Source organism: Neolamprologus multifasciatus, chromosome 10 (assembly GCF_963576455.1).
Source record: "Neolamprologus multifasciatus chromosome 10, fNeoMul1.2, whole genome shotgun sequence".
In the NCBI taxonomy this organism is placed as follows: Eukaryota; Metazoa; Chordata; class Actinopteri; order Cichliformes; family Cichlidae; genus Neolamprologus; species Neolamprologus multifasciatus.
This window is the reverse complement of record NC_140448.1, coordinates 32,026,442-32,041,084: the sequence shown is the minus strand read 5'-3', so window position 1 is coordinate 32,041,084 and position 14,643 is coordinate 32,026,442. Positions and strand designations below refer to the sequence as shown.

General features: G+C 42.6%; 1 protein-coding gene across 6 annotated transcripts in view; it reads right to left on the bottom strand.

The window, feature by feature from the left end:
- The window catches only part of LOC146510531 (glutamate receptor 1-like), a 441,677-nt gene that overhangs the window by 391,337 nt on the left and 35,697 nt on the right, over positions 1-14,643 (bottom strand). For all 6 annotated transcript variants that reach the window (XR_014876561.1, XM_085175658.1, XM_085175657.1 and 3 more), the window contains exon 3: positions 5,366-5,605. Coding sequence is in view for 5 of the 6 variants with exons in the window: in XM_085175658.1 (XP_085031784.1) it covers positions 5,366-5,605 (240 nt within the window). In the remaining variant the exon portion in view is untranslated. The remainder of the gene's footprint in view (positions 1-5,365; positions 5,606-14,643) is intronic.

Below are 14,643 nucleotides of genomic sequence, written 5' to 3'. Positions count from 1 at the left end.
TCACTATATGAAGTAGGCCACATCTGATGCAAGTCTTTTAGGGCTGCCACAAACATTATTTTGATAGTCGACTAATCAGATCATCATCCATTGGATGTAAAACGTAGAGCTTATTGCAGCAGCAGCATCTGCTCTTATATAACTATCATTAGCTTACAGCTTTAAGTGTTTAAGGTATGTGCTAACTAAAAATAAAGACAAGATGATAGTTTATTAAATATTAATGAAATTTGCAGATTGTTTCGGTGAAGTTTAATAAACTCCTTGCTATCTAAAATATAACAGGACACCAGAGTAAATTCTCGAGCATCTCACACTTCTGATAATCAGCTGTCTGCTTGACGTTTATTCAGCTGTGTAAAAACTATAACTTTAATCTCAGCCAAACCGATTTACTCAGGAACAAATAAAATACTGAAAAAAGCCAAACAATAACATTTTTAAGTTATCTAAGTGACTTATATATCATGTTTAACCTGAGTAGCGAAAGACGGCGGTGGGTTTGAAAACGATTTGCCGGGAGTCCGGTGTTCTCACGGCTCTAGTGAGCCTAGCCCCCGGCTAGCTATCGAGCTAGTGGCTAACAGACGTCTCTGAAAACGTCGGAGCGCTTTTGAAAATATGTGGTGTCTTGATAAACTGAGCAGATATTTGAGGTTTACACAGCTACATTCTCGCCTGAAAATATGTTAAATGTTTATTTTGTGACCCAGAAAGAATAATAAGAGTAATATTAAAACTAACTAGCTGCCGCCATTGTTGGAAACTGAGCTGGGCTGCGCTATGAATTCTGGGACAGAGCTTCTTCTTCTTCGGGGTTTAACGGCAGCTGGCATCCTTGTACATGCAGTGCTGCCATCTTCTGTTTCAGTCCGTTATTACACTCTTAAATCCTACTACTTATTCCTGCGTCTTTTGTGATCTTACAAAGCTTCAAACGACGCGTCGACTATTAAATCAGTCGTTGATGATTTTGATAGTCGACATAATCGTGACTAGTCGACTAATCATGGCAGCCCTAAAGTCTTTTATAAGTTTTTTCTCTTTCTTTTCCATGTGGGTTACTCTGATCAGCTTATTGAAGTTCTCTCAGACATTTAAAATATGTTCAGTCATGCTGTATCAAACTAACTGAGTAAATAACATTCTACTGTGTATGGTTACACGTGGTCATCAAATCAAATCAGCCCTGTATGAGATCAGCGGCTGTGATTGGTCCTTCACCAGCGAGGGTGGGTGAAAATCTGTCTAAATGGAAGGAGTGCAGGTCGGACTCTGCAGAGCTACAGCTCATAGATCTTTGTGGTTTTCCTCACTAGAAAGAAGTGAAAACATCTTCAGATCCTCGACAGAGACAAAGAAAACGTTCCTAAAAATCCTTCAAATGAGAGTGAAAAAAAACCCTTTACAACATGAGGTGAGGAGGGCAGGGCTCAGAGGAGGATGAAATGATGGAGGGCTGAAAACACTTCACTGTAACTACTCTGGTTTCAGCAGGCTCTCACATCTGTAAGTCTGTATCCATGGCAACAACACAGAGAGACAATTATGGGATGAGTCAGGTTTGATAACTTTTTATCTGTCCGTGTGTTGAATAAGGTTCGAACACGCCGGCAAGTTCATTTATGTAATAAATGGCGAGGTTAGTGAAGTCGTACACACACACACACACACACACACACACACACACACACACACACACACACAGGCAGAGCTGAGCCTGTGGCTGTGAGTCGTCCACCAGCAGCCAAGCAGAAAATAAGCTCTCAACACTGCGTTTACTGAGAGGTACAAGCTGAGAGTACAGAGAGGAGGAACAGAAGAAGAGACGGAGTAATGAGAAGTAACAAGACGACGAAGAGAGGAAAGAACGAGGCAGGAAAAATAGGGAGAAGGAGAGCACGCCTGCACAGAAGCTTTTCCTCTCATGCGAAAGGTCATTCCAGTTTCTCACATAACTTTACTCCAGTCCAACTTTTTCAATTCAGTCTTTAGTCCAGATTTCTTATAACATAAAATCCAACTTTTCCTCTCTAACCTTTCTTTTCAGTTTTTCTGTCACATGAATTTGAATTAGAAATCAGAACCATTTCAGTCCACTGCTGCTTAGCCATTAGAGGTGGGAATCACCATACATCCCACGATACGATATTATTGCAATTTTTTAAAAATATTTTGCGATATTCAGATTCTGTACATAAAGGTAAACTTTATCAATATTCATTTTCTCTAATATCAAAGTCTCACACTCAGTCTTTCTCTCATTTCAGTTTGATTGTTGACAAACTGAACGGTTTGTATTACAGTCTAGTCCAACTTAACTGAATCAACCATCTGGTACAATTATAGCTATTCTGAACTATGCAGTTTATGAAAACTATGCAGCCCCTTCAGCAACTGAAGAATTTGAAAGTAAATTAAAACAAAATATAATTTTACATTAAATAAAAAAGTTTTAAACTTAATTAAAATAAAACATGTCTTAAATTAAAATAAGTAAACTGTCATGTTTATTGCTGCCAAAAACAAGTTAAACACATTTGGACAGTGAAGGAATGTCAGGATTCTTGCTCAGAAAAAGGATCAACATGCTCTGAAGTCAGAGCACAAAAACCTTTTTGTGCAAACAAAATATCACCATGCTACACAGTATTGATTTTTCCCCACCCCTATTAGTCGTCCATTTTCTTCTGCTTTTTCAATTCAGGGTTGTCGTGGTTGGGGAGGGGTGGAGCTTATCCCAGCTGGCATGGAGAATCTGTATTTTATGGAAAAGGCTGGTTAAGTCATTCGTTTCAGACACTTTGAGAATTCTTCCAGTTGCAGTATCCAGTCCTTCAGTCTGATTTCTAAAGAGTAAATAATTGAGCCTGAAGTCAAAAAGAAATGAACGAGTGAATTCAGATTTCTGAAAACCATTTTTATTTCTAACTACTTAAACTATCACTGCAGTCTGACTGAAGCCTGACTGTTGATTGACTGCTCCACTTCATCCCCAGCAGGGACCCTCCTGTTTGTGCAGACGCTGAGAGTGGACGTAAATCAGAGCTGAGCTGGAGGCGCTCGGCCTCAGGAAATCCCCTCTGCCTCCGACAGACAGCCAGTGTCCTCAGCAGATGTCGAGGAGCAATAACATCAGACAGACTGCACTGCCGAGGCAGACAGCCGTGCACTATTACACCACATAGACTCCCAATAACACTTCCCGGGTAGATGTAAAAGAGGCAATAAGATTAGACAGTCTGCTGCCAAATGGACTATAACAGATCACGGGGGGCTGCGGGGGCACACTCGGCCCGGCGCAGGAGGGAGGGAGGCCGACCAAGCTCACAGACCTTTTTTGGTCAATTCTCCAAAGGTTGTTGTTTGCTTGAACCAAAGAGCTGGAGGTGAAGTTTTCAGGACACAATCCAAAGTTTGTGTCTGCACAAGTGAATCTTTCAGTAGTCACACAAACACTGAGTTCATCTTCAGCAGCCTGAAGTCAACCACAGAGACGTGTCCTTTTTTTGCAGCTCGTTATGATCAGCTGCACACGTGGCAGACGTTGTTCACTGTTGTCACGTCTACAGTTTCAGACGGTCTAAAGTTTTTGTCTGCATGGATGCAGAGCCTGAGGAGGAGGCTGCAAGCATCTGCACGCAGCTGCAGCTAGAAGGCGGCGTGTGAAACTGTGTCACACATCAGAAGAAGCCATCGGAGCGACACGCTGATTTACTGGAATACACATCTGTGATTACAGCCAGAGCGCCGCGTGCTCGATGATAGCGCCGTGAAAGCGATTAGCCTATTAGCTTTCACTGAGCACACTGAACTCTTTGCTTCCTTACTGTTAAAAATAAAACGGCGTACAACACTTTCCTTGTCACGCACACTCACACACTGCTGCTTTGACTGTTGATGTCTCACATATTTTGCTAATATCACAGATGGATCTTCTTTTATAAAATCTGCTGCCAGTGGACCTGTGCGTGTTTGCGTTTGGTCAGAACGATAAGGTCTGCGTTAATTCATCGAGTTGACAACCAGCTTCTTCTTGTTTCTTTATCCTGATATGCTGAGCCTGAACGCTTCAGTGTCAGACCCAGTGTTGGTCAAGTTATTTGAAAAAAGTAATCAGTAACTAATTACTGATTACTTCCCCCAAAAAGTAATCCCGTTACTTTACTGATTACTTATTTTCAAAAGTAATTACTTAGTTACTTTTTAAAAACACGATTTACAACCTGAATAGGTGATAAAGTGATAGATCTTTCAGCCCAATTCTACTTTTTCTACATAATCATCATACAAAATGTAATCAAATGGAAAAGTCTCTTTTTAAAACTTGTTTTATTAGTTTTAATCTTTTAACTTTATGCATCAAGCAAAAATTTAATTATCTGCAACATTCTCTGACTGGAAGAAATTAGTTTAACATTTAAACCTATTTTCTGCACATTCCAGCACATAAAATAATTTTTTATGTGTTTACACTCAGTCTTTCAAATAGATGCAAGTAAAACACAGCAGAAAATAAATAAAGTCAAAGACTAGCGGTCCTGTTGCTCTATTTTCACCTGTAAAGCAGGAGTGGGGTAGGCGGAGGGTTACCCTGGTGCAGGTGTGCCGCGGTCAGTGGAAGAATCCGCGAGTTTCTCTGTGAGTTTCCCATTACGTCGTAGCTACTCGGTGCTTGTTTGGAAGTTTAGGGGTTTTTTTCTCTGTAAAAAGAAGTTTTCTTCCCACGCACAACGGACACTAATGTTTTTGTCACTTTTTATGGAATCAAACTCAAAGTAAGGTCAGTACTTCCACGCTTTAAACGCTGCACGCTCATACTCTCTCTGCACTCGATATATGATCCATTGTTGATCTGCACACAGCTGTTGTCACGAACGTCGCACTCGCTTACGTCACTGTCATGAGACATTCTCGCAAAAAAATCACGGTTTTAGTAACGCAGTAACGCAGCGTTCCTACGGGAAAGTAACGTAATCTAATTACCATTTTTGCAATAGTAATCCCTTACTTTACTCGTTACTTGAAAAAAGTAATCGGATTACATAACGCGTTACTGCAATGTTACCGTAACTCATTTCTAAAGCTTTGGTTTTGTAATGAAATAAAATAATCTTTTTGTTTTTATACCCACCAACAGCATCACGTTAACATTAGAACAAATTGATTTCTGAATCCACTTTCTCCACTCAGACTGAAGAGTCCGAGAACATCGAGAACGAACAAACACGTGCTCTTTAACCCCGCCCCCTCCTCACACCCACACCCTTTGCTCAGGACTAATGTTGCACTGCTCGCTGAACAGGCACTCCAACGCGAAGCTTGATACACAGAAACCATTTGTGCTGCATGCTGGCGTCCTCACCTGATTCAGAGCTGTACATGTAGACGAACCTGGTCCAGTAGAAGTGCTCGAGCAGGGCCATGAGGGGCTCCTGCAGCTGGGGCCGCAGCTGCAGGACGAACTGGTTGTTGGTCTGCACGGGGAAGGACGGCGTGACGAAGCAGACGTGCAGAGACCCGCAGAAGGACATCAGCATGTTGACCGTCCGCCGGTCGTACAGACCCATGATGGCGTACACTCCCTTAGAGAACTGCGAGCAGACTGGTGCAGAAACACAGAACAAGAGGGTTTCATTAATGTTTATTTACATCATTTTTGAATGATCTGCCATTTGGAGCCAAATCACCACCAATGCAGCGCCCGGGGAGCAGTGTGTAGGGACGGTACCTTGCTCAGGGGTACCTCAGGGTAATCGTTCAGTGGAGTCGAACCCCCGACCTTCCGATCATGGGGCCACCACTCTACCTACTAAGCTATCCCTGCCCCTACACATGGTTAGATATGACTCCAACATACTGACGATGTTTAATATACCAAGATCTGAAAAGGGGAACAAATTTGACTCAGACCATGGGCCTTGGAAGGATGGGGGGCAGTGGGTTATTGCCCCAACACCCCACTCCCACATCTTTTCTTTTCTTTAATGAAACTAAACGTTGCTCAAATCATGCGACCTGATTTAGACTTAACCTTCCACAGAACCTGACGTGCACCTCCTGAGAAATATGACCACACATCAGGTCGACGTGGTCGCCATGGAAGGTAACGGCGTATGCGGTAAAGGGGTTACATGTAGTTCAATTCAATTCAATTCAATTTTATTTATATAGCGCCAAATCACAACAAAAGTCGCCTCAAGGCGCTTCATAGATACAGAGAAAAACCCAACAATCATATGACCCCCTATGAGCAGCACTTTGGTGACAGTGGGAAGGAAAAACTCCCTTTTAACAGGAAGAAACCTCCAGCAGAACCAGGCTCAGGGAGGGGCGGGGCCATCTGCTGTGATTGGTTGGGGTGAGAGAAGGAAGACAGGATAAAGACATGCTGTGGAAGAGAGACAGAGGTTAATAACAGATACGATTCAATACAGAGAGGTCTGTTAACACATAGTGAGTGAGAAAGGTGACTGGAAAGGAAAAACTCAATGCATCATGGGAATCCCCCGGCAGCCTACATCTATTGCAGCATAACTAAGGGAGGATTCAGGGTCACCTGGTCCAGCCCTAACTATATGCTTTAGCAAAAAGGAAAGTTTGAAGCCTAATCTTGAAAGTAGAGATAGTGTCTGTCTCCCGAATCCAAACTGGAAGCTGGTTCCACAGAAGAGGGGCCTGAAAACTGAAGGCTCTGCCTCCCATTCTACTTTTAAATACTCTAGGAACAACAAGTAGGCCTGCAGAGCGAGAGCGAAGTGCTCTAATAGGGTGATATGGTACTAGTTACATGATAACTAAGAATGTAGAGTTTCTGCAGAATAATCAGTCGCAAGCGATCCTGTCATTGTCGTTAGCGTTTCTCTTCCTTTTTGTTGCTGAATATTAATCATTGGACTCTTATTGTTATCCTCAGTGCCCCAGCACATGTACTCAAAAATAAAACAGGCCATTAATCCATTATTTACATCACCAACTACAACAACAAAACTGTGTTGCTAGCTAACATCAGAGGAAATTAATAATGTTTACATCCTGTCACATGGTCTTTGGTTAGACGTAGTAACAGAAACGTTTCTCAGCAGAAGGAAAAACCTTCTAACACGACGCTGCTCCTGGAGGTTTATGGAGTTTGTTTTTTTTACCTACTGGGTCACGATTTCTGGAAAGAGACAGCAACGCTGCCATTTTTCATTTTCGTCCCACGAGGCAATACCATTTAGTTCAATTACATTCAAGAGAAGACAGACATCTCTGACAAACTGGGCATCTCACATCAAAACAATGCAGAATAAACAGAGGTGAATGAAAAACACTACAGACCAGAGTGTTTTGGGGTGAACTGTCCCTTTAAAGGCCAGCTGTCTCTCTCGTCCCACATCTGCTTCATTTTGCCGGAGGTTACAGAGTGCCGGTGCTCATAGTAACGCCTACCTTCCTGTGACCTGTGAGCTCACTGGCTGTTTGCAAACCAGCATCATCTGCCTCCATCCTCTGGCTTCTCGTTCACCTCCTGTTCTCTTCCCTCGCACTCTCTCTCTCTCTCTAATAATGCCATTTGTCTCATTGTCTGTCTTGTTTTTAAGCTCCAGTTGTCCATGAATCCAGGTCAGCAAACAATCCACGAGTAAAATCGAGCTCGTACACTTTATTATGACTCCCCAGTCACACCGTGCTTCATTTTGACTTCATGGTGCAAAACCGTGACAGCTTTTTTTCCTTCTTCTTAGCGTTATCTTGTCACATTCGAGCCGCCTTTCTTTGGCATTTTTAACAGTCTTCTTCAAACAAACATGAACACTTCTGAATATGCTGAACTCTGCCATTTTTCATGCATGTTTATTGTTTTATCGGCCCTTCCAGTGGGTTTTCTTCCCCCCGTCAACACAGAACAGCCCAATCTCCATGTGGTAATAAGCTAACAGATGATAAAATGTCCTTATCTTCATGGTAAACAGACATCATCTCTGCAGCTGACTTATCTGCCGCTGTGTAGCTGATGAAGAGCAGCTTCCTGTTTCACACAAAGCGCTCCCACATGCTAAATCCCCGTACACACAATAGCTCTAATCAAATTACTCTGAGATCCTTCACAGTCAGGGATTAAGTCTTAAGACAAAATAATACTCACTGCTGAGGCTCCAAAAGTCATTCTGTAAATCACTGGCTCATTTTATGGTCCTCCCGGATTTAGACTGAATGAAAACATGTCCATATTTGTGTGTCATCACCCAGAAAAATTCCCATTTAGGCTAAAACAAGTGAAACCTGACAGGAAAGAAGGGAAGAAGGAGGCATCTCCACCAGTGAGCAGCAATATTAAAACCACCTGTGCCAATGTTTTGTAACACCCCCTCTCTCGCTGCCAGATCAGTCCTGATCTACAAAGGTGCAGACTGCACAAAACTGCGAATGCATCATGACCCCTTTTGTACCAGCTTGGTGGTGGACCTTTGGTTGCCTCCATAGTTCAGGCTTGTTCATCCCTTTGAGGCCTGATTTGATTGGAATCTGGGGAGTTGGAAGGCTTTGGACACTAATCGGGAGAGAGACCACTGCCAACGGGGAGTGCTGCTGCTGACAGGGCGTGTAACTCAGCAGATTTACAATCTAAGTTAGGTCTGCAAGAAGCTCAGTGCTATTCACTTCTCACTTATTTGAATGTTTTGGCTCATTCACAAAGTATAACTGCCAGTACACTCAACTTCAAGCTAAGCGCTTGGACCCAGTACTTGGTCTCCTACATTGGTAGCTATAGAGGTGCTTTAGGTGTGATGGTTATTAACTTCAAGCTTTCTTCCTGACTGTTTGTCAGAGCTGGAGAGTATTTAATCATTAAAGGCTTTTGTCTATGGAGCTGACACTGATCAAGTGAAGACCTGAGACCCAAATGCATAAATATTGAAGCCTGTGTGACATTCAGCTTCTCCAAATGGTAAATGGCCTGCATTTCTATAGTGCTTTACTCAGTCCCCAAGGACCCCAAAGCGCTTTACACTACATTCAGTCACACACTGGTGATGGCAGCTACATTGTAGCCACAGCTGCCCTGGGGCGCACTGACAGAGGTGAGGCTGCCGGACACTGGCGCCACCGGGCCCTCTGACCACCACCAGTGTAAAAGGAAACCATCTGACCTATCAGTTGATTGGGGCTACAGCATTTGGCCAATCTACTATTTGGGTTTGAGCTGAACTTTGTTGCCATGCTGGTTCATTGATGTCACGTGTCAAAGTTAAAAACAGTGAGAGTTCAAAAGTTCATACACGGCACTACACGGTTTGTAGTTCAGTAACCTATTTTTTAGTGTTGGCCTTTTTCTAAACAGATGATGACCTTCCAGATGGTTCTGCATATCAAACATCTGGTGTGTCAGGTTAGTGAAACATCAACCCCTCTTTCGGCAGTAATTGACCTATAAGCTTGTGTAATTGCTACACATTTACAGATATAAAGCAAATATGGTTAAATCTCCAGGTTGTCTCACCCACCCACACTGGAAGTAAAGCTATTCGGATGCATTCAAATTCAAAGAACAACTGTTAATTGATTGGTTCTTCAGTTTTTCTTCCAGCCGTGGAGCTGTTGATTCAACATGCTTTTGTTGCTCCAGAGAAAACGTCTTAATAAATGGTCCACAGACTGACCAAAATCAAAAAAGAATCCACTTTTTGCAGTTTTAAAATCAAACTGCTGAAAGGTACTTATTCATCTGTTTGTTTGTTTTTTGGTTCTAAGTTTGCTAAATAGCTGCCAAACTGCTAATCAATGAATCAGTATTAGATCAGACACATATGTGCTGTCAGATGTCCTCGTCTACTTTCTTTGTGAATGTGTGTCCTTGGTGCAGATCCCTGAAGCCAGCGCTAACATGCTAACAGCAAGACCATCTACCCTCAGCAGACTCACACTGGAAATAACCATCCCCTGTGGGGCCATGCTATCATGCTAACAATAGATGTTTACCCTCAGGCAAATGCTATCAGTGCTAACGAGGTATCTGTCTCTTAGCATTAGCGCTGCTGTCCAACTGGGACGACAGGCGGGTCCTTCATCAGAGGGGGTCGGGCAGCACAGAGTCGACAGATGCTGCGAGCCTTGGGAAGCTTCGTAGTTAGTTGTGTTTAGATTAAAGCCAACGTGATGGGAATCCAGATGTTTAACCTATGGGATTAGCCAATGAAGTGGTTTCTAATTTATGTAGCATTACATAAGTAGCTGTGTTTGTTGATTTAATGAGCTCAGTTTGTGCTGTTTTTTTCCATAATGATTTAAAATTCATGTCATATTTTGTTCTTTAAATGTATAAATATTCTTTTTTAATGAGTTCTATATTGTCTTTTATAAACTGTTGCATAAAATACCAAATGTGGTTGTCGTCAGTGTGACTATTTTTCCTTTTGTAAGTAAGTAATCAGGACAAATGTCAAACGTGAGACTCTTTCTTGACCCGGTCAATGATTTCAAAGAGTTTGAGATTAAATGCACAGCAACACAACAATCTTTTTAAAATTTCAGCTTTCTAGGGATTAAAAATCAGCCTGCAGTGTTGAATAGTGGTGTGAAGACATGCTTGCAGTCAGATTCTTTAAACTTGGCAGAGCCAGGCACATTCCCTGTTTTTGGCCTTAATGTCAAATGGGACATTTTTTTAATGTGAGTTTTGCCATTTCAGTCTATTTTTTTTAATATAGACAAAGATCCAATATACAATGCAAAGAAGCTGTCTTCGTTCTTTCCAAAACGATTCAGTTCCTCTGACGATCGAGAGGAAATCAGTGATGTGTGACAGGATTTTGGTGAGGCTACAGTGCAGAACGTGCAGGTTTTAGTTAAACGTGAGTTGCAACGATTTTCATGAAATCGTCCAGCTCGGATGATTTTAATCGCACTTAAAAGTCATTTGGAAAAATGTGTTATTTTGTGCAATTATGACTTTTCTATGTTTATTTTAACTGCAAGCTTGAATCAGCTAATAGTTTCCAGCTGTATCAAAGTCAACAACTGCACGTTGCGTACACACCCAAATACTCAAACACACGGCTCAACTCACCATCACTGAATTCTGTGTGTTTCTGAAGTCTCATCCAGCTGTGATCCAAGAACAGCTGAGACAGCAGATAATTGGTTGAGTGTGCAGAGATCAGCTGAACAACCTGGACCTGGCTGCGTGTTGCCTGGTTGTGCTGACAGAGAGGTGGAAACTGTATTTGTGTGTGGGCTGGTTCATAGGCACTCTGGTAACTTGGGTGCATTAAACACACATAAAAACAAATGAAATTGTTTTCACATTAGTCAGAAGAAAGTTTGAGGGCCAGGCGAATAGAAATCACTGGGAGATGTTCTCAAAATCAGTGTTGGTCAAGTTACTTGAAAAAAGTAATCAGTAACTAATTACTGATTACTTCCCCAAAAAAGTAATTCGGTTACTTTACTGATTACTTATTTTCAAAAGTAATTAATTACTTAGTTACTTTTTAACAACATGATTTACAACCTGAATAGGTGATAAAGTGATAGATCTTTCAGCCCAATTCTACTTTTTCTGCATAATCATCATACAAAATATAATCAAATGGAAAAGTCTCTTTTTAAAACTTGTTTTATTAGTTTTAATCTTTTAACTTTATGCATCAAGCAAAAATTTAATTATCTGCAACATTCTCTGACTGGAAGAAATTAGTTTAACATTTAAACCTATTTTCTGCACATTCCAGCACATAAAATAAAATATTTTTTGTGTGTTTACACTCAGTCTTTCAAATAGATGCAAGTAAAACACAGCAGAAAATAAATAAAGTCAAAGACTAGCGGTCCTGTTGCTCTATTTTCACCTGTAAAGCAGGAGTGGGGTAGGCGGAGGGTTACCCTGGTGCAGGTGTGCAGTGGTCAGTGGAAGAATCCGCGAGTTTCTCTGTGAGTTTCCCATTACGTCGTAGCTACTCGGTGCTTGTTTGGAAGTTTAGGGGTTTTTTCGCTGTAAAAAGAAGTTTTCTTCCCACGCACAACGGACACTAATGTTTTTGTCACTTTTTATGGAATCAAACTCAAAGTAAGGTCAGTACTTCCACACTTTAAACGCTGCACGCTCATACTCTCTCTGCACTCGATATATGATCCATTGTTGATCTGCACACAGCTGTTGTCACGAACGTCGCACTCGCTTACGTCACTGTCATGAGACATTCTCGCAAAAAAATCACGGTTTTAGTAACGCAGTAACGCAGCGTTCCTACGGGAAAGTAACAGTAATCTAATTACCGTTTTTGCAATAGTAATCCCTTACTTTACTCGTTACTTGAAAAAAGTAATCGGATTACAGTAACGCGTAAAATACAGGAGAGTGCAGGTATGTGTGATGCCATTAGTTATACTTTTGTTAGACCCTGTTCCCATCTTTGTTTCATTTCCACTCATGTTACTTTCACTTGCTGGTTAAGTTTAGATGCTAAAAACGACTAAAAACAAGGAGGACACATCTTAACCACAGTGCAACCTTAAAGCTGCTAAATAAAGCGAAGAGTCATATTAGATGTACCTGATTTAACACCAATCAAAAGTCCAGCATGGCTTCACTACCTGCTGGACTTCCTGTCTCCTCCACAGATGTTTAAACCACAGCTGTCCTGATTCCAGCCACCTTTAACGTTAGGGAGCCAACAGTGAGTGAGGACATCGATCACAGCGTCTCAGCGAATGAGCTGACCTCGCCTCGTACCCACACAGGCTCCTCCAGTCAGACAGCTCGCTCCTCGCCACCTAAGGCTTTTAGACAGAGCTTTATTTAAACACAGCCCACAGTCGACGACGCCAAGTGCCACGGGGCCCGCAGCTGAGACCGCGTCTACCCACAGAGCCGTGCATCCTCCTGACACGCCGGTCCATCTCTGCAGATCTGCCTGTCCGTGATGAATACTCATCATCACCCTCATGTTTGCAGGGAGAGACGAGGAAGAAAGGACTCGTCCACCCAGAGGAACAGGCGGGTAATTGTGAGGACATCTATTAACCTTAGGCTTTCACCGTCATCCTCCTCGACTGTTTACTCTCCTCCACCGAGCAAACAGGCCGGCTCGGAGACACACAGCCGATGATCAGGTCACTGTCTCAGTGCGGCGTTCTGTCACTCGGCCAGCACGAGTCACTGTCGCGTCTAACAGAGTGACATCGAGTCAGGTCACAAACACAAAGAGGAGTAACTCCAGCACCGAAGCTTTCATTGTGACATTTATATTCACCGTTTATCTGATCTGAGGTGATGTTCAGGAAGTGTGTGACATTATAAAAACCCCAAAATGGGAACTTCAAAGTTCACAGACAGTGGAGTGGTGAAGACACGAGCCCTCTGTCTAAATGTCCCCTTTAAATCGGAGTTTATATTCTTAGACTTTTTAAACTTGGGTGGTTTCAACGTATAAATGTCAACAGTAAAGTCCAGCTGTGTCTAATGTTAGATGGTCTGACTTTACAGCAGAAATAAACAAGCTTACTGCAAACAAAAGTATGTAATAGCTTCCATTCTGCAAAGGGGGGATGCTTTTATAACTAAGCTTTAAAAATGCATGAGGATTTTTGTTTTATTCAACAGGTGTGGTGAATGTCACTAACGTGAGGAGCTGTGGTGCTACTTTAGCGTCAGAGTGCTGTCACAGTGTACGACAACTACTCTTGGTTTTGTCATTTATTCGGTGTTAAAGGCTGTGGGAGGACCAGGTGTCGAGCACACTGAGATCTTCAGTTCAAATAAAATTAGAAGAGATGAAATTTTAATTCCGACTCGCCGTGATCTGAGCGGCGCTGTGAACCCAGCCCAACCTCAGGCTCTAATTAATGTGTTTTGTAGCAATGCTGAATAATGAATTAAATGACTGCCTTCCTCGGGGTGATGCAGCGCACGCACACACACACACACACACACACACACTAAAGTCATTTAGGCAACTGCTGCCTCTGAGGCATCAATGCAATAATCTCCTGCTGAGAACACAGACACACACACACACACACACACTGATCTAAAGCCTCTCTACAGGTGTTACCCCTCCTACAGTTGCAGGTTCAAATCCCATCTGTCAGCTCAGAAACTCTATATTTACATTTCAATCATCCACAGAGATTTACCCACAATTCACTGCAGAGATAACAAAAGCTGTGTGAACCATTTAGCCTTTATTTAGCAGAAGAAGACAAATCTTGACCTTGTTGTTGTCCCTGTGCCTCACCAGCTGATCCTGTATTAGGCAACATGTGTTTTGTTGTTTTTTGCTCTCTCTCTCTCTCACCTGTCGGGGCGGTGCTCATTATGGGCTCCGCCCCCGGCCCACGCACCTGCCGTCTCCACACCTGCTGGGTGATGGCAAGGCCTGTTTAAGACGGCAGCACTGTGTCACTTGTGGCTGGATCGTTGAGCTATCAGCGTCAGATACGCTGCCGTTAGCGAGTTAAATTCTGTAAAGTTGTTTCCGTCAGTTAGTCGTTAACTCTAGTTTCTGTGTACAGATCTACCCCGGACCTTCCCCTGCCTGTTACTGTGTGGACGAGTGAGTGGATTTGTGTTACCCCGCTGTGGAGAAAGGAGAGAGACCCCTGGACCCCCCTCCCCTCCCTCCAGCACGTTGTAAATAGTGTCACCTGGTGTCGTTG